The sequence below is a fragment of the Corvus moneduloides genome, chromosome 13 (assembly GCF_009650955.1).
Source record: "Corvus moneduloides isolate bCorMon1 chromosome 13, bCorMon1.pri, whole genome shotgun sequence".
In the NCBI taxonomy this organism is placed as follows: domain Eukaryota; kingdom Metazoa; phylum Chordata; class Aves; order Passeriformes; family Corvidae; genus Corvus; species Corvus moneduloides.
The window spans coordinates 16,193,630-16,213,797 of NC_045488.1; the positions used below are offsets into that span (position 1 = coordinate 16,193,630).

At 39.0% G+C, this 20,168-nt stretch overlaps 1 protein-coding gene across 2 annotated transcripts in view; it reads right to left on the minus strand.

Moving 5' to 3' along the window:
* Nucleotides 1-20,168, minus strand: part of RORA (RAR related orphan receptor A) — a 389,378-nt gene that overhangs the window by 103,973 nt on the left and 265,237 nt on the right. For both annotated transcript variants that reach the window (XM_032122711.1, XM_032122715.1), the window contains one exon: nt 11,272-11,301. In XM_032122711.1, the coding sequence (XP_031978602.1) occupies nt 11,272-11,301 (30 nt within the window). The remainder of the gene's footprint in view (nt 1-11,271; nt 11,302-20,168) is intronic.

Sequence of the window (20,168 nt, forward strand, 5' to 3'; positions counted from 1 at the left end):
CTTACTAGACTGGACCCAAAGTCCAATGCTGATTTGATCCGGAGTGAGGAAAGCAGTTTATTTATAAAGCAGGTGCTGGGCTCCTACCTTCAGTGCTGTCGTACAACCTCCCCTCCAACACCAGTGAAAAGCAGCAAATGAACCCACAGTAAAGCGAATTTCTTTTGTAAACTGGGATTGCCAGGTATTAGTTTCACAAAGACTAATAGTAACTTCCCAAATTATTTGTTCTCAAGTTAAGGCTCTCTCTCTCTCTTTTAAGGTTCCCTGCTAGAATGGGGATTTTTTCGTGTCAACACAGCTAGCTTCTCAAAGACAAAATGTTCCAGAGAAATTTACATTACTGCTTCTAAAGACAGGATTTTGTGCTAAAATGTACTCTCAAAACAGCTGACAGTGAAGTGGTGAAGTCCTGTTGACAGGACGCGGAAATTTAAGGTTGAAGTACCTGAACTGTCTCGTTTCTAGGCCAGCTCTTAAAGTCATGCCACCACCATCCCACGTGTAGGACGACTCACCCTGCTCTGAGTTAACAAGGGGTTTTCTTACCTCCCTTCTGAAAACTGCAGGAAAAAACTGAGACTATTTCAGTGAAATATTTTTTGAAATATATAAAGCTCTGTTTAACAGAAAAATTATTTTCAGCCAGCCTTTAGTACCCTTATGTCCTCAAACAGCATGTAAAATTGTCTTTTTGAATGACCCCTTTACTTCCACTTTTACTTCAAGGACCATAACTGTGGACTAAGCCACCAATATAGGCAGGAAAAAGGAAAAAAGGGTCAGACCAAAAGAAATGTGAAGACTTTAAACAGGAAACTTGCCTTATCTGTAGAAGTTGCCTTTACAGCCAGCAAGAATCACACCCCCTATCACTTAGGTAACAGTAACAAAGATAACGAAACAGCTCTTCAGACAAACATTGGTGGGAAGGATGGTTATCAACTGATGGCTTTATCTAAGAGGAAATCACTAAATGCCTTTGGTCATGTAGTGGCTTTCTGAAACCAGAGGTTTCCCTACCTCTGTTGCACAGAGATTAAATAAAGGCTTATTTGAATTTCCAGAAAACTGCAAGAACACCACCACTCTTGTGAACTGGCTTTTGCAGCTGGTGATAAACACCTCAAAAAAAGAAAAACAAATAAAAAAAGAGAGAGGAAATTGCTTTGCTTTGAGGGTGTGCCTAGTCTGTTGTATAGCAAGTGACAGTGCTGCACCTCACAACTGATAGTTTGTGTTCACTTTAAACAAAAACCTCTCATACACACAGGGGAAGCTAAGCCAGATAACAAAAATGTCTCACAAGTGTTAGTTTTTCCAGCTAAGTCATCATCCTCTTGGTCAAGGCTTCCCATTTAATTCACTGCTTATGCTTTTTGCAGTAACTCGTTGAAGGTTCAGTTCAAGTTCAATTCAAGGATTTTACCATTAATGGCAGTAAGGTTAAGACAAGAAACTTCCCAAAGACCCAGCTGCAATCCCTTAAAACAGTAACTTCTATTTAGGTGAGATCTATTCCTTTGATCAAGTGAACTGTGAATTCAAGAATAAAGTAATTTAAGGCAAGGTGACTGCAGTAGGGTTAAAGACCAAATCAAGGTTCTACTATAGTGTCTTATAAATTAAGAGATAAAGTAGCAATGGATATTTACACTGAATTCAAAGGTGTAATTACACTGGAGGATGTAATTCTGTTACTGACACTCTCTCTCTCCTCCCCTGCATAAAACATATTTAGAAAAAAGGTTCTTTCAATACTGTGATGCTCTTTTCAATGTGCTCCAATCAGCACATCAGTATATGCCAAATCACACATATTTTATATGTGTGAATATAGTTTTATTTTATAAAACTATTCTTTTATAAGGCACATACAGTTAAATCAAAATAATTTTGGCATTACAGAAAAATTGTGTCATTTTGTCTTATTGTGAATGCACTGTATTTTTTTCTCATGTTTTCAACTGGAACACAACTACTAAGACACAACAGAAAATTTAACTATTCCTCTATACTAAACCAGCACCAGGCACCATTTTTCCTGAGTCTTTCAGTTTAATGAAGAATTTTGCATAAGGAATTTGTGTGTAGGCGTAGTTTGGGTAAGCAGATGACCATCATCCCACCGCTTGTGCAAATTACAAAAGCAGGCGACATTTAAGAACCCAAACTTGAACCACAGTATCTGTCACTACATTTTGATCCATGTAAACCTCAAAAATCACCTGTATTTATAACTGTAACTCATATCTGGCAAGATTTCTGAAGTGCTGTCTGCACAGGTCTCCCTCCTTGCTCTCCCACTCCCCCCAATTAAACAAAATACACAAAGACATAGCATTTTGTCAGTACAGCTCAAAACTACTCAAGTGTTCTGAAAACAAAAGAAAAGAAGTTGAATTTTAAGGAGTCTGTATCCCAAATTCCCTCAGGATTCTATTTCATTTTGGGTTAATCTGTTTCTATTCCTTCTTTTCAGCTGCAAGTTTTAGTTCTTTAGACTGACCCACACTGCCCTTTGAAACTTTTTGTCCTTTATACTTCATCATGTTAGGAGACTTAGAAGGAAAAAAACCTGACAAGCAAAACTGTATTTAAATTAGGAGCTTTACAAATACTATCATTTGGTCATAACACTAAGAACAAGCTCCTCATTATGAGCTGGAGTGATTACCTGATCTGCCATAAGGAGCTGTCTTAGTTGCTGTCTGCATCAGACTGTGCTCCCAGCTGGGGTCAACATTTAAATAACTCTAGGTTGATGTGCTTAGAGAAAAGCTGCTAAACTTCCAATATTTTCACAGTCCTAATAAGCTTAGCCATCAACATACATTAAAGAGCCCTTTTCAGGTTCAATAGTTGTGTCAGGATGGCAAGTGCACAAGTCTAGCAATGCACTGTCAAATAAATGAGTCTATTAGGAATGATGGAATCAGTCCCTGGTTTCAAAATTCAGATAATAAAATGTGCTTTTTTTGGTTCAGATACCAACGTTGGAGAAGTCCCTATGACTGAGCTTGCTCTAGAATCATTAGAATTCAGCTTTACTACAAAAAAATGTAGCATTGTATTATAAACAATGTCATGAAGTGAAATGAATCTAAGCAGAAATTCTTCTCAAAGTGGGAAAAAAGGTAGCAGTGATACATCCATAGAAAAAACCCATCCACTTGGACTTCTAATCGTTGAACAAATGGTATGAAGATCATGTTTTAATCCTAATTTTAACCCTAATTTAATCTCAACACTTTGCTGCATTTGGTGGCAATCTATTACAAAGACTCACCTTTCTATAAAGATTGAGGTGACTTCAAGGAACTGCTCAAATCAAACCAAATGAGTCTTGCACAAGTCTTGTTTAGAAAGTACAATTATTTCTTCGGAAGCTATTACAAAGGATGTAGTCAGAAGTACTTCCCTGTAAGCATAGTTAGAGCTGGCTAGACTCAGACTATTCAGAGCCAAAATATGCAACCCATATATTAAATAAGAAAGTCATGAGCAGTAACACTTCCTATTTGCTTTTGCATTGTTTGCATTGAAAAATATGTAGAATACAAAAGTAGATTTGGAAAAGTCTCTTCTGTCAGTTTTCTGGTGCCCAAGGCACTCAAAAACTGAAAAAAAAAAATTACTTAATGATTTTGCAAAGAACAACTCCTACTGCTCTCAGAGATGAATTAAAGTCTCAGAATGTGGAGAATATCAGATATTTTTAAGCTTAGATTCAGCCCGTAACAGAGTTCTCATCTATAACCAATGAACACACCAAAATTGTGGACAGCTGTTCTTATCAAGCTGGAAACAGTAACTTCAGGTAACAGCTGCAAGAGTTCTAAAGACAGGAGATTTTACAAACAGCAAAAAAAATAGGCAGTGCTAAACAGGCTAATGAAAGCACATTTCAGCCAACAGGATTTGCTGAAACAGCTGCAATAGGATTCACAGCAGTCCTACACTTTCCCTGTTGAAGTGCATCACACCACAGGAGGTGTTCATGACTTCATTCACTATTTCCTACATCAGATGAGCAGGCTTAGGAATTAATAGATAGAAAAAAGAAGGGTACAAAACATGCAAGAGCAAATTCTATGAAATTATAAAGAAAGACCTAGGTATAAGAGAACACTACAGACATTCCCAATGTATTTACTGCCTGCGTCCACAAACAGTTTAAATTTATTTTTCAGTCAGTCCACAATCTCTTAATAACCATCAACCACACTAACAGAATTTAGATGTCTAATGTCAGAAACCTCTTAATGCTCTCCTAACACTTCATCATTCCTTAAAACATGGGCTTCCAAATAATTTTTTAAACATCAAAGAGAATGTCTCTGCCCATATGGTCTGCTTACATAGGAGCAACCAGAAAAAGAAATGAAGTGTGAGCAAAACTGGAATATATTGATTTGCAATTTAGAAGTATCTGAACTATAATCCAATGTACACAGACGCATAAATTTTCATACCGGATGATAAACATTTTGCAAATACTTATCAGTCTTCATTTGTCAAAATTACTTTTCAACTCATTTGCAGATTTTCCCTTGCTCTGGTTTGCATGCTACTTCATTATAAAGGCACAGAAACCCCTATCTGAGGGTATTTACCAGAAAACTCACAGTAAAGTAAGCCCATAATTAATGGTTACAGCCAAAACCCCCACATCGATAGAAGCTGCTCCATATACTCAGAACAGAACCAGAGAAGAGACCTGATATTATCTTCAAGTGCAGCTATTAGACAGAGTTCCCCATGGGACTTCCAGGAGAGTGCATTTAATTGCCTGTTCTATCAGCTTTAGAGAAAATGAAATGTTCCTTCCAACTGTGCCAAAGGGTTGGGTGGGGGCCAGGCACATGCCAAGCTTTTGGGCAGCTAAGAGAAGGTTAGAGGCACCAGGTTTGTCTCAGCTCTGACTGGTTATTCTGTGAGGACACAAAACATACATTAATAAAAGTTCTTTTGATACTTTACCCATGGCTATTTCCACATGGGCAAAGGGCTGGTCTCTGTCACAAATGTTGGAACTTTTACAGAGGAAATGTTTCACTGGTGCAGAACTGCCAGGAAGAACCAGAGCATCCATACATTTCACCTAGAGCCATGTCATGGAAGTCCCACATCCACACACATTGCCATTCTGGGTACTCTTTCTCCCAGGCAAGCCAGATACACTTTGAGACTTTAAAAATATTCCCACCTCTCCTCCTTATTTGACAACGCCTTCATCTTTGCCCCTGTACTCAATAATTTGGTCACAAAAAAGAAGGCAACATTCATTCTCTCTCAGGCAACAAACAAGTCACTGACACAGTGTTTTGAGTGGCAACCAAACCAAACTTTCCACAGGGATGGCCTCAAAGGGGAATTAAAGGTACAGTGCTGAGCTGCTGATGAAGAGGCTTCCTTTGGCTCACAGCAGGGAAGTTAAAAAAAAAAAGAAAAAAAAAGAGAAAAAGAAAAAAGTGTAGCAGTAGTTCAGTAAAAGTTTTGAACAAGAGAACAGCCCTAGATAGCTGTCTTAAGATTCTTCACCAGGGCAAACAGTGCTTCAAGGACAAGCAGCAAAGTAGCAGCTATTTGAGGCAACTTCATTATAAAATCATTTTTAATAAGCAATCTGAACAAAGAGAGGGAATGCTCTTGCAGAGAAGCCCCCAAGGGATCTTAAGGCTGCCCAGTAAAGTTATTAGGAGGTTACACACAGGGGACCAAACAGCTATTTTATTGGCCTCAGGGGACAGGGTTTAGTTTTCACCTGTTCTCTTTAGGCCTTGGTGCTAGCAGCAGATCCTGTTAACCATCAGTTTTCTGAAGGCTTCTGTTTTGTGAGGGAGAAGTACTGTTTACTTACTTTAGTCTGCACATGAAACACATGAGGTGAAGCTGACAGTACAATGCATAGTAGACAAGTAATTATAAATCAGATCAGTAAAAAAAAAAAAATCACAGTGGTTTTCCCTTTAATGCAATTATACAAAATAACTAGCAAATGTTGAGAAATCTTTAGCAGTGGCAGTAAATACAGTATGGAAAGTAAAATCAAGGCAGAAGAGAAATCTGGATCTTGGGTTCCGTTAAGCTGCAAACATCAATATATGCTTGGAGAACTTTGGTGAAAAACAGTTCTAGGAGATTTGGACATCTGAGAAGCTCAAGAGCTGTCTTCTGCCCCAAATCTGCCTCTTCGTTTTCAACAAGCAATGTGCTCTTCTTAGCAACTGCTTGGAGTCGAAGATAGGAAGGCCATGATGCAGGAATGGATCTCTGCCCAGGACAGTGTTAAGAGCACACCTCTGACTCCCGAGCAAGACATTCCCCGGTTTTGGCTCGTTGTGCCGCAGCAGCAATGCAGGCATAGCACAGGGCTCAGGGGCTTGTCAGGACTATGGGCAGCTGAGGAGACACCTGAACTGTCACTCCCAACTTCCCAGCTCTTGTCCCGCACTGTGGGCAGTCAAGTCGACCTCCCTGTGGCACAGTCAAGGCCTCCCATCTGCAGTGTAAACTCGAAACATGAATTGCCCCCTTAGTCCAGAGTTCCTGTGTACTTATCAAAGAACACTGAGTCAAGATACACCTCGAGACCAACACCTACAGCCAGATGAGTGTAAGAAGAGTCCCAGAGCTTCATGTAGGAGAGAGGAAAGGGGTCGGGATCTCAGATAGCAGAAGGGATGGGTTTACTTCTACTCTTTGCCAACAAAGTTGCCAGTTCTTCATGCAAATGGTTTTATATAGTGTTTAAAATTAAAAGCACACAGTTTCCACTTAATTTTCCAGCAGGAGCTCATGTCATTAAAATCAGCACCTAGCTTTGGAAACATTTCTTATGTGCCAGAAATTACCTGAAAGGATAATTTCAGTTTAAGTAAGGAACAGTTCACCCAAAATTAAGGAATTCATACAGAGATGCCTACTGACATAATTGTTTAAGAAAATTTAATTTAAATATCTTGATAAATCACAAAATGAAACATGTTCTTTCTCTCCAAATGGTAATAATTTAGTGTGAATGCATGAAGCAGCTGTCACTTCTGGCCTCAGCTCAGAAAGGCCATGATCCATGCTGTGGGGACAGTGCCACGAGACAGCTGAAGCCAGTAAGCAGCACCTAGTTCAAAGCAGTACCTGGTTAATCGAGGCCAGGTAAGACCCTGCAGGTCCCCACCTCTGCTCTGACGAGTGTGTGTCATTCAGAGCCAGGGCCCCTGGTTCTTTTCTGCTGCAGAACAATATTCCAAAGGATGGTAGGAGCTCTGGACAGAAAATTGTGAGGAAGGCTTGTAAAATCTATGTAGTTTTTACTATCTTACAAATGCCAGGTAAGCAAATGACTGAATCTATCTGGACATCAGTGCAATATGAAGTCCAGCTATGCAATCAAACTCCTTCAAAGCTTCTGACTGTGGCTCTTCACAACTCAAACAGTGAGAGAAAGAAGGTTCCATTACATCCTGGATTCAGTACAATATTCGCCTTCTGGGTGCATCTGCAGGAAACCACCCCTTACTTGGAAAGGCAGTCAAGTTCAAATTCATTTAAGAAAGTCAGCGCCCAAGATAAAAAAGGGATCTGAAGAAAAATAAGCTGATTGATTTGTGTGATAGTTCTGAGTCACAAGTGGTCTGGTAGAGGTCATGAAACTAATTACATGAAGTGTGGCAAGATTTAGATTTAAGATGTCGGAAACTAAATACTACACACTTCAGAACAGCCTAAAGCCAAGTCAGTCAGTATTAAATGCCAGGTCCTTTGCAGCCTTCTGCTTCCCAGAATTTCAGATTTTTATCATCACTGATACAATGATACCCCTCTGAATTTGCAAAAAGGGTGAAGTTGCGCAAAGTTACAATTCACTTGGAATACTTTTCTTTTCAGAGCATGAGAGATGGCAGGAAGAGGGTTGTTTTACAAATATTAGTGCCAATCAAATGATCAAAAAAGAATCTAATGTCAGTCATGTCTTCCTCGAGTCAAAAAAGAACTGAAAGACCAGAAGTCCCACTTGGTATGGAAGATGAGACAGGACTTCTCCTCTACCATCTGACAGACTACAGCTTACCTAACGTAATGGTTAACCTGACAGAAGGCATGAATTTTTTCTTCAAAAGCCTGTTTAATCTTAAACTTGAACTGAACAAAGAAGAGCATTTTGGGGTGGGTAACACTTATTCCCTCAGTGCTGCTTGGAAGACTATTGCACACCCTGTTTAAAAGTGTCAAGTTTTGCAACATTTAAACTGTGATAAAGAGAAAATGTGGAGAAGCGCCAATGAAGTAGAATACTTGGATAAAATTAGTTGCCTCAAAAAGGATAAAAATCTCTCAGGTTTTATTTAGATAGTTACATTATGAAAGACCTGCATTTTTTCAGCACTACTATATTGCATGTGTACAAATATTAAGCTACTGTTAGATTCAGAACTACTTGAGCACCTGCCATCAGCACAGGAGTTCAGTTTCAGCTGACAGGACACTTTTGTCACAGACTAATGCCAAGAAGAGGATAAAATGTACCCAAACCCTCAAACAATAAACCCTGGAACAATTAAGTACTGGAGACAGACCACCACCAACTTCAGAATCTGCAGAAGTAAAACAGCTGTTAGGGTGAAGTCTGAAAAGGATTAACCTGATGTTTGAAAAGCATCATGTATCAAATTTTCTGGCATTATGTTAAAAAAAATTCTTTTTCTCCACTAATTTCTTTCCTCTTCTCCATTCATTTTCTCCACTCCATTTCTTTCTCCCTAATTAAAGCAAAAGGTCACTAGAAATAAGTGGTAGTTCACAGTCAGTCAACACCCTTATATGCCACACATTGTAAATTTCATCCATATTTCTAAAAATCAGTGCAGGCAATGCATATACACTTCACAAAGTGTTTGCAAGAATGTTTTTTTTAAATTTCTTTGCAGAAATCTTACTCTATGTAACTTTATTTGGATAAATTATTTATACTGACACAAAGTGATAGGCAAATTCTAAATCATATCTTGGTGCACAAACTCTGTCAGTTGTAGTTGCTAATAACTCAGACTTTGTAATTGTTGTATTTAGGTGTTTATATTAAATTATTTTTTTCTAACTCATTCCAAAACTGTGAATTTTATTGGCTACTTCTTCTATTCAATAAAAAAACCTAATTCTAGGCAACAAGGGGGAAAAAAAGCTTATTCCCCCTTATGATGCTGAAATGCCAAAGACGCACAATTTACTTCTGTTCCTGCTCTATGAGCATTTGTCATAACAAATGAATTCTAAAAGAACTTCAACAAAAACTGAATGAAACCTCATACATATTTGCTAGCAAACGTAGCTTACATTTTCATCATGCCAATTACAGCATATTGCTCCTTCTATTTTAATCCCTTCTTAATGGGCAAGCTTATCTTCCCATTATTCAGGGAACTTTTCTCTTCATGCTTCAGCAATTGCATGACAACTGATTAACAAATCGGGGAACTACTCTTTGACAGTTCTCTTAGAAAAGCACAGAGTTCTCAACATGAAAGACACTGGGACCCTAATTTCTGTTTGAACTAGATGAAAGGCCTTGTATGGTGAGCAGTACTAATCATCTCTCACAGTCAAGGAACACATCTTTTTTTCATCACAGGCCTGAAATGGCTTCAGCTGAGACACAGGGTGACAACACTGCACCAATCTGGCGTGGCTAAGGAGCCTGTTTCCTGTGCTCTTTAGGTCTGTGATTACTACTTGATCTTCCCTACAAAATTCCCAATACTGGAGCTAGAGCCACGGCTCTGTAGGTCAGTTCAGGCACTGCTGTACAAAAACCAGGGTGTTTTTGGCTGATTCCCAGGGGGGTGTTACAAACCACCATTCATCTCTACACAAGGCCCGAGCTGGCACAAACACCCAACTACTCAGCACCACTAGAGAGGGGGGGTGGCCCCACACCAGGGCTGAGCCCATGGGCAAGGCTGTGTGAGGAAGCTGGACATTGCCTGGCCTGCGGATATCCGGAGCACTTCAGTCTCCTGTGCTGTCAATCCCAGTCAGCGTAAGCGCAAATATTCACCAAAAATACCAGGGTCAAATCCTTCCCTCGGCTGCCTGCCTGTAGCTCTCATTAAGTTCAATAAAACCATCACTCAGCCAAAGAGGGTCTAGCCCTCACAATGCATTAAGCAGCAAGCCCACCTAAGCAGAAGAGGACCATCATGCTCTAAAAGTTTGAGACATTTAAAATTTGTTTCAAAACTCACACAAATCAGCTTCCCCTTCGAAATTCTTAAATCTACTTTTTAACTCTACACAGTGAGAATTCATCATCTTAAGTCAGATTTTTCACTCCATGAGTATTATAAAACCAGGAATGAAATAAGAATAAAAGCCAGGCAAGACACTTTATGATGACCTAGAAGCTGCAGTGAACATACTTCAAATGCATAAAATGCGTATGTATTTATAAATTTTGAGCAGCCTACCACCTGTTTTGTTAGAGGGCTTTCATGAGAGTAATAGCCTCGGCTTTAGCCTACTCCTGTTTCAGATCCTGCACAAGTACAATTCTCGCACTACCAGATTTCCAAACCTCCACAGTATCTGAAGTATCTCAACATATCTCCATCAGCTAAAAATTGCAATATTTTCTTGGAATTGTGCCTCTAGCTCCCTGCAGGGTAGATAAGAGTCGATCCCCAGAAATGATGTCTTTGAAGAGGCTTTGGAATAAAGGTACATGTAAGTAAATGCACACACCCACAGCCACATCCAAGGCTGCCATTTATAGGGGCTGTTTGCTTACATGGTTGAGAGCACAACAATAACCTCCTCTTTTTCATCGGGTTCCTTCAGCACAAGCAGAGAATGATTTATCTTATAGATTAATGCACAGGAAGGGACAGAAGATGTACAGTTCAATTATTTTGATTGGAATCCTACTGCATATATAACAGACATAAAACCAACCATTCCCCTCACCTGTATTTTCTAGATATGTTAATTATCAGCCAGCTGTAAGATAGAGTAAGGAATTCTGCCCTTTCTCAGAACTTTCTTTTTCTGCCCTCTGACTTAACAGATATGTGAGTACCACATACACACACACAGACATCGTACATCTAATGACACTTTGGGCAAGGACTGAAACCCCTGAGGCAGAAAAAACACCAGCATTTTTTAAATGGAGCTTTCTCAGGCCAGACCAACACCAATTAATCTGAGAGCCACAGCACAGCCTAACAGAAATTCCATTTGTGAGAGAAAGCCAAATCAAAAGGTATTACTTACATGTATGAGTCTTCTTTGTTACAGAAATACCTGTAGGGAAGAAACAACACCAGTGTTAGCAAAGCAACCACTGAGTAAATTCTTTTGACATATATTTCATCATTAATCTATTTTATCAGACATACAGCAGCCACTCTAAAAGAAGAATGAAAACTACCATGATTTATATGTTAAAGGTGGAAGGATCTTCCCTCTGTGTGAAGACTTTAATGGTATATTCTCTCCCTATACCTCCCCAGTAAATGTTTCAAGATGCATTGCTTCAGCTATACTGCTGGAATGCATATCTCCACACTGCTGGTTTAGAACTGGAGCTGATACAAAAAGAAGATACCAGCACAGCTATGGAAGCCCCCTTTATTTTCCATGGCTAAAAATTTTCCCACACTCCTATTAACCAGTGTCCATCAAGCCACCCAGACAGAACAGATTCGAGCAGCACAAGTTGTTTGCTGTGTTATTAAGTTGAAGCAGTTCCTTGATGGCAAGCTGTAGCTTATGCTCATTAAAACCAAACGAACAGCTCTCTCAGTATGACTATTGCCTGCCATAATTCCAAGCCAGATGCAAATATCTCCAAGCTGCTGAAGATACACTTTCTGAAGTAATAAAGATGTTTTCATGCTAGACAGGCATGCGGCAGCAATCATCAACGATGGTCCAGTGCCAGTGAAATTTGAGAGGCATTTTAAAGAAAGCAACAGAGTGAACAGAATGAGGCAAAATTCATAATACCAAATAAAGATAAAATTAACTCTGTTAAATGTCATTGGAATTCATGCTTGAATACAAACAATATTGTCTCCACTTTTGTAGATAACTGGTGACATACTCAGACCCATCAGTATTTAAGCTTCAGTCTCCTTGGGGGTAATTTTATGAGACGACAAGAAAGAGATTACTGGAAGCAGTACAAGTACCTGAAACATTTCATTTGTGATTGAGGCCTGTAATGAAATTTTGGAATTGGAATTGTCTGGCTTAATACTCATGAAAGACAGAAAGACCTGAAATTCCTTTGCTACCCTCCAATTCCTTCAACCACCTCTTCCAAAACAAATTACTATGGAAAAAAATAGACTTTTAATTCAGGCTTCTTGGTTGTGGAACATCTCAGGGAGGCAGTAAATTACAAGAACTCAGAAAACTGTAGACACCTTATTTGCAAATATAGAGCTAACAAAGCCAACGGTTTCAAATTATCCATGTTTTTGATAGATACATAAAACCCTAGCGCCAATCCTAAATATTTAGCTATCAAGTTTGACATAACTGTCATGAGGACTTTTTTTTTTTTAATTGCATTTTTGTTGCTATTGGTGTTTTGGTTTTGAACTACCAAGCTCTACAAGTGTGAGCACTGGGACCTTTGTTTTCCCTGAAAAGAAAAGCTAAGAGACTTTAGGCTTTGGGAAGTGAAGTTCTGAGTAGTTCCTTTGGGCAGTTTTGTAAATGTGAGACACTGGTAAACAATTTACAGAAATCAGAATACTAGAACTTGATTATATATGTGTACTAACTTAAATTGAAAGGCCCTGGCCAAATGTGTACATTCCTTATGCAAGGAATTAGTGTTATAGCCACAAACTGTAGAGCCAAGGTAATCAGTTAAAACAAAAAAACCCCAAGCATAACAAAAAAACCCCCCTTTGGATATAAGTAGTTACTACGATGGGCAAATTCATCCTTTAAATTCTTAATTTGTAAGAGCAAAACTTCTCAGATTTTCATTCCAGTCCAACCATTAGTGGCTGGCTCAGAGAAGGTGACAGGACAGGACAGGAGGGTGTGACGAGGAGGCGAGCACCATTATAGGAACAGTGGCTTAGGGCAAGAAGAGGGCCAGAGGGAGAAGGAGCAGAGAGATCTGAGGCACCTACATCAAAATGCATTGATGATATTAATGCAGTTTTTGGTATGAGTACAAACCCCCCTCTCTAGGTTTTTCCAAGGGTCTGCCTCACCCTTTGAATTGGAAATTACAGCTGCTCTTGGCCCATTGGCTCTTCTACCAAGGAAAAGCATTTTTGCTACTGTTTGACTTCTTGAGTGACCCCTGAACAGCAGATACAGCTCCTGACAGCATCCTCATCTTCACAAACTGTCCTAACATCCCCTCGGCAGACACACTTGCCCTGCCCTCGCCTATCTGGCCAATTCCTACCATTTTAAGGATGTTTTATGGAATGGAAATGCAGAGGAAAAGGTCTTAAATATGAACACCATTTGCAAAACTTCCTCTCCCAACACTGGGGCTAATAAATGGATACAGCAGTGCTCTTTCAGCATTATGGGAGCCATATGTGTACTCTTCTCAGAAAATAATGCTTTCTGTAAAATCACTTTGAACAGAAAGTGCTTATGCTGTCACTTCTGATTACTCACAGCCTCTTCACAATGGGATTTGCCACAGCACAAAACAGACTTAGCTGTATTCGCTGACTGAGGGCTCACTTCCCCTGATACATGAAACACTGATGGAAATATTAGTGCTTATACTTTTCTAACTAATTTACTAATTTTTTTTTTAATGTGACATGTGTCGTGGGTTTTTCCAAATCAGATGTTTCCATAATAATTACTGATTATCATCTGGTAAGACCTTTTAGCTGGTTTATGCAGATATTTTTAGATAACCTTTTAAAGCAACAGCTTAGAGGTAGGTATTTCTGCATCATCTTCATCATTCCACTAGTGGTTGCACTGAAAGCAAAGTATTTTGCTTTGAGCTGTGGTTTTAAAGTAGCTGCAATCTGGTGGAACAAGGATAAATGTTGCCAGTGAGTTCAACAGGATTAGCTTTAAATTAATCAGTAATCTTCACTGACGTAAAATAAGTTATGAATTTTTAAGTAGCCTTCCCTTTCACACAGGTAACTCTAAGTGACTAGAAAAACTGAGCAAAAAATGTACCAGCATATCCAAAAAGTTATTTAAATTAGATATATTATAACTAGTGCTTTAAATATAAACATTGAAGATGCAACACCGTGATCAGGTTTAGTCACAGGAGGCCAATGGCTGCTATCCAGAACATGCAAGGTAGATAACAATAACAACCTAGAAATGAGTGTATTGAGGAAAAAAAAAAATCAGTCAGAAAACCACGTAATGTAAAAAGGGGGAGTTACAAGATCTCCGGCTCTCTCTGGGCCAGCACTATATCCCACTTACATCTCCATGGGAATGCCTCTCCTGTGCAGGCAACAGCATCAGTTCTCCTAAAATCAACAGGATCTGAGAAACTAATTCTGCAAATCCAACATACATCAGTAATTTTCTTCACAAGATTAGGCATGATGACCAAGTACTGCTCTTGTTTGTAAATATTTCTGGGACAGGACCATCAGTTTATGTAGATTTGAGTAGACATCATGTAATAAAACCTAAAGCCAACACGGCACTGAAAGACGAAAATTTATTTTTAATAAGTAGAGCACAAAGAACCTACTGATGCCTTTAAAAATGTTACTTAATATAAAATCCCATTTTTAAATGGGTTTCATTTCAAAATGTTATAGACTGGAGAAATAAGTGACTGCTTGACACAGCCAGTGTTCCATTCTCACTGAACAACAAACAGAAAAAACATAAAGAGAGGAAGAAACAACACTGTAACTTCAGTGTTGCTAATATAGAAAGACTTCCTGACTTAACCAACTAGACTTCAAAGTAAAGCAAAGGAAATGTCATGAAAATACCACAGTATATCACTGCCATGGTTATCAGTGAGTGAAAGTTTCAGTATTACAGTTATCGCAGAATGTATCACTTCCGCAGTGCAATTTGACATTCCTGATCAACACCAAATCTGAAACAAATTAACTTCTTAGACTTTTCATCATGGCAATGCAATGATCTTTGCAACAATAATCGATTTTTTTTTTTTAAATGAAAAGAACTTCTACACCATTCCCTTTCCCCCTCCCACTAACAGTATGTAATTTGCCATGATGGGTGGTATTTACAAAAATAGCTTGCTGGATGCAATGAACTTTGAAAAGAGTATCTACCAACAGAGACAGGATATTCTTTTGCAAGCAGTTAGCCTGACTGACCTTCACTAGCCAACTTCAAATAGAGATAACAATGTCTTCAAGTACAAAAAAAGACTCAGATATTTTATACATCACAGGCTATTTCTCACAGTTGCCCATCCAAATAAAGCAGCATAATGAAACACTGCTTACTCTGTGAACCCAGATCCCTGCTGCTGTTGTACAGTTGTCAACTTCCCATATTTCAAGGGGAAAACACACTTTGATGTATAGAAAGATAAGTAAAAAGGCCCCTGTCTGGCAGAATACATTACTCTACAAAATACCAAAGAAGAATATTCTTGAGTGCAATTTTCTTAAACCTCCAAGAAAACTCCCCCTCAGAAGTTTGTATGGATAAACACAGGCATCACCAGCAGAGCTCACAACTAATCTCCAGGACTTCCGATAAGCACCACAGTGTTTCCCTTTGCCCTGCTTTTTGTGCCCAAATCAGGTGATTAACACTGCTCTGATGACAGCACATCTCTGTAGATGCTCTGTGTATAAGATGCTTTGCTCATGTGGGTGTGTGTATCAATACATGTTTCTTTCTTTTTTTTTTTTTTTCTCCTTTCTCCTACCCTCCCCTCAAGCCAGCATTATGTCCCTACCATGTTCTGGAAGTCAGGTGTTTTATGATGGATTGGAAATCTTGGAGAAAAAACCCCCAAACCTTAAGATTTTGAACTCCAAGCCTCCTGCCTGACATATGATATAAAATCAGGAAAAAAAAATATTACAAGCTTGGATCCCACTGTGTTTCATCCTGTCACTCCACTTCTCCTTTACTGTCACCACACAAAGCTGGAAATTACAGCAGAAGATTATATGTAACACCTGGGCACTTGCAGAGAACCGACCAAGGCAGAATAATAGATTTGGGTGTATTCAGAAAGGAGTTCATTCTCTCAGGAACTTTCTTAGTGGTTTCAATTAAAGTCTGTATGGATCTCCGGCTTGAAGGAGTTTTGTGATCCTTGGGGGCTATTGTTTACACTGACCGAGGTGAAATAACACACATACAAGTACTGCAAGCACAACTTAAGTGATTTTTTTTAACCCAAGAAAATCATGTAGCAAAACAGTGTCCTTGTCTAGGACAGAAGAGCTGTTAATGATGATCAGCACATGCTACTGAAAGTACTCCAAGTAATTTCACTAGTTTGTTTCAAAACTAGACACTAATGCTTATAGCTCACTCAAGAAAAAAATAAAAATTACCTTCTAGGGTAGCATGGATCAAAGACAACAGCCACGAGACATGTATGAACAAGGAAGTTTTCCACAATTATGACACCATCCCTCCAAAAAAACCCAAAACCCAAATGTCTCTTTTTAAAAAAAGCAACAACTTAAAATATGATGACACCATTTTTTAATGTAACATTCCAGATTTTCCCAGACTTTTTCACATCTTTTATTGAAAAGGAAAGATCTTATGATGTAAAACAAGGTTTTAGGTTTTTTCAGCAAGTCTAGATTAATCATATTCTCAAATCCACAGGTATTAACAAAGTCATAGGAATCAAGGTTGACCTGAGTGCTTCAGTACTGAAAAAACCCCCAGCCTTTCTATCCTAAGATTCACAGCTGTTCCTTGTACCTAAATTCTATCAACAAATTATTCACAGTTATATTTTTAAGGGGTTGCTTTACTATTACTGCTTAAATCATATGGTTATATCAGCATTAGCTACAGGAAATTTTCCAGAACACGATTTTTTTTGCCTTTTACTCAAATACGGATACAGAATATTTGCAATAAACCCAAGATTAAAACACCCAAGGATTTTTAAAAAATGTTTTGACATTATTTTACTGAGGTAGATGACTTTTTTAGCCCTTCCAACTCAGACTGGCTTCCTACTTCTGACAGTGACTTTCTGCATCATCTAAGCATTTTATTACTTCATTTTTCAGCAGCTGACAGCCCCCCCTACCTTTAAAGTGAGAGTAGTATCTGTGAAAATGTGAATACAAACGACTTCTTTCAAAGTTACAGAGTATTCATAAGAGAGAAATCGCCACTGTCCTGAGATACCTGTCACCTGTACAACTGACAGTGAAAAGAATTCCATGCTCTTTCTAGACTTTTCCCAAATAAAAAATTCCTAAACGACTCCAGACCGATTTTCTGATGCCAAAACTTCTCCAAATTGTAAAGATGATGAACTTTAATAATGTCTTCCTTCTTGCACAACCTCACTGCCAGTCCCTCTGAGCCTTAACATATTTTTGTCTACAGTGGGAAAAAATAACAAAGAACCTGCATTAAATAACCATAACGTTCTTACATGACAAATGTCGCCAGACAGTAGATGAAATATCCATCTCACATTTATACTGTATTCCACACATTAAAAGTCAAAGATAGCTCAGAACTGTATGTAAGATTGTTTCCAGCAGGAGTCTTTATAGGAAGACCACAAATCAGCTTTGTTTTAATGACTATTCGTTACACAACTCACCAAGCAAATCACAAGGATTTCAAAACAGCCTGGCAGGCCAGCGCAGTTACACGGACAGAACCCAGGCCAATGTACACAAAGTTGCAGGAATCCAAACAAACACCTCCAGTCCTTGGGACGGACCAACAGGGTGTAAGGAACCCCATCATTTCCTAAAATCTGTCACAGATTTCGTATTGTACCTTTGCTTGAGCCTTGCTGCAAGTCCCTGTTTCACAGTTTATCAGTGACGGGAGAGCCTTGGCAGGAGCACAGCAGACACCACTGCAGGCAACACACATTTTCCTCCCCATGACATTCAAAGAACAGAGTCCCCTTCAGCTGAAGGCTCTGTCCTATCTGCACATCAATTAGGAACAGTTTGTTTAACTTGCACTAGATATATGGGCAAGAAGCTCTGCAATATGTCCAGTCTCCTGAGGGGAGAATCATTGAATCATTTCGGTTGGAAAAGAGCTCCAGGACCACTGAGTCTACCCATGGCCTAACACTGCCAGTTTTATCCCTGAGCCATGTCCCTCCAAGCCAGTCCTCACAGCTGGCCACTTGATTCACTGACTGCAGTTCTATCTTAGCATGAGCTTGGACAATGAAAACATCCCAGCAGGTGTGAACGTGACACAAGCAGCATCATTTCTGCAAACTCCCTGCTTGCGGGTATTAGGAGGAGTCAAGCAGCAGCAGGTTTGGCCCATGCACATGTACATGTGTGTGCTGGAGTCCCCACAGCACATGCCACTGTACAGGCAGGGATGGCGCTTTTCTCCTCCATTATGAAGCATAAACTTACTTTTTACTTGTCTGCTCTCCCAGATCTCCCATATCGGACACCTCATCCAAGGACACTTTTCAAGTAATTTCAAAGCAACATTTCACTTAAACATTGCTTTTACCAAAGCCTTTTGGGCTGCTTTATTCAAGACTACTGAAGCCTCACATTTAAAAGCATGAGCCTGGCCTCCAAGAGTTCAGGGTATCTCCATAAAATCCAGAAAAGTGTCAAACTACAAATAAAATGGAGGGTGGGGGCTGTCTTCCTGTACGTTACCTCAGACCAACCGTGCATGGAAATCAAACTGTCCTTCAAGCAGAACTGAAATTCTCAGAGAGAGGCCCAGGACCTGAGATACCAGCTGAGATAACAACCACAAGGCTGCAGCAGTCCTGATTACACCAAGCCTCACCTCAAGGCAGTCCCTCTAGATGGGAGATAAAGGAAGCCTCAGTGCCCCAATTCTGTGCCTTCAGGTACCTAGAACTGCAATGGGAACATCTTCACACAGGCTGCCAAAGCTCTTTAACTATGCAAACAAAACCAAAATGTAACAAAATCAAACGGCTGCAGTCCTTTACTTACAATTTGTGCAATAGGAATTCATTATTTAAGAACATTGCCAAGTCCAACACATTGCATTATGATTTAAAATTATCTGATGGATATTCTTATATCAGGCAAGGGAAAATAATGGGTTTCTATTTAGAACACACTTCAAGATAAAATTGTAGATTATTTTTCTTATTATTCTACCCTATCATATCTTCCAATAAAATCGATTGTTTTTATTATATCCATTTATCTTCTATGCTCTCACTGAACCTTCAGAGACAACCAATGAAATGGTTGATCAGAAAAAAACCTGCTCATGAGTTGTCCATAAGTAGGATATGATCATAAAACTCTGCCAATGCTGGCATAAAAAACAGTCAGACACTAGATAGGGTGCAAGGTGACCTGCCAGTGAGTTACACATCCAACTGTTCTCCTTCCTCTTGATCTTAGTCAAATAGTTTGTCTTCTCTTTAAATAAAAAGATCATCAAGACTGCTGTCAGTTCAAAAATTCAAAAACTCATTACCAGTTCAAACATCAGTCTTAACTGCTTGGTTCTCAGGAATAACCATGAAAAAAAAAAAGAGCGTTCAAGATGAGTTCTTAAAAATAAGCAAAATATGCCTAATTAAAAACTATAGATAACAATTCTTCTAACACCCTTCTGTGAGACATGAAATTTGTACATTCATAAGTAAAAAGAGAGAATCACCTACAATTTATTCATGTATTCAAAGCAGAGCAATTCTTTAGTGTAGCCAAACAAAAATGCTACTTGTTCCTGCCCCTTGAAGCCAGTGGTGATTGTATACAGCAGGCAATTTCTGGCAAATGGAAGTCTTCATGGAAACACAGTATTATACATTAAGGATGTTCTTAACCCACGTCAAACCAAATTTTCAGCTTCACAGAGTTTTAACTGCCACATAAAGTGAAAGCAATAGACAAATATCATTATTTGTATCACAAAATTGCCAATACCAATGAGAACAGCACACTGCTACTAAGTTTTTTCTGTACCCCATGCCATAACTTTAAGCTGTTCCTACTGTTCTACTA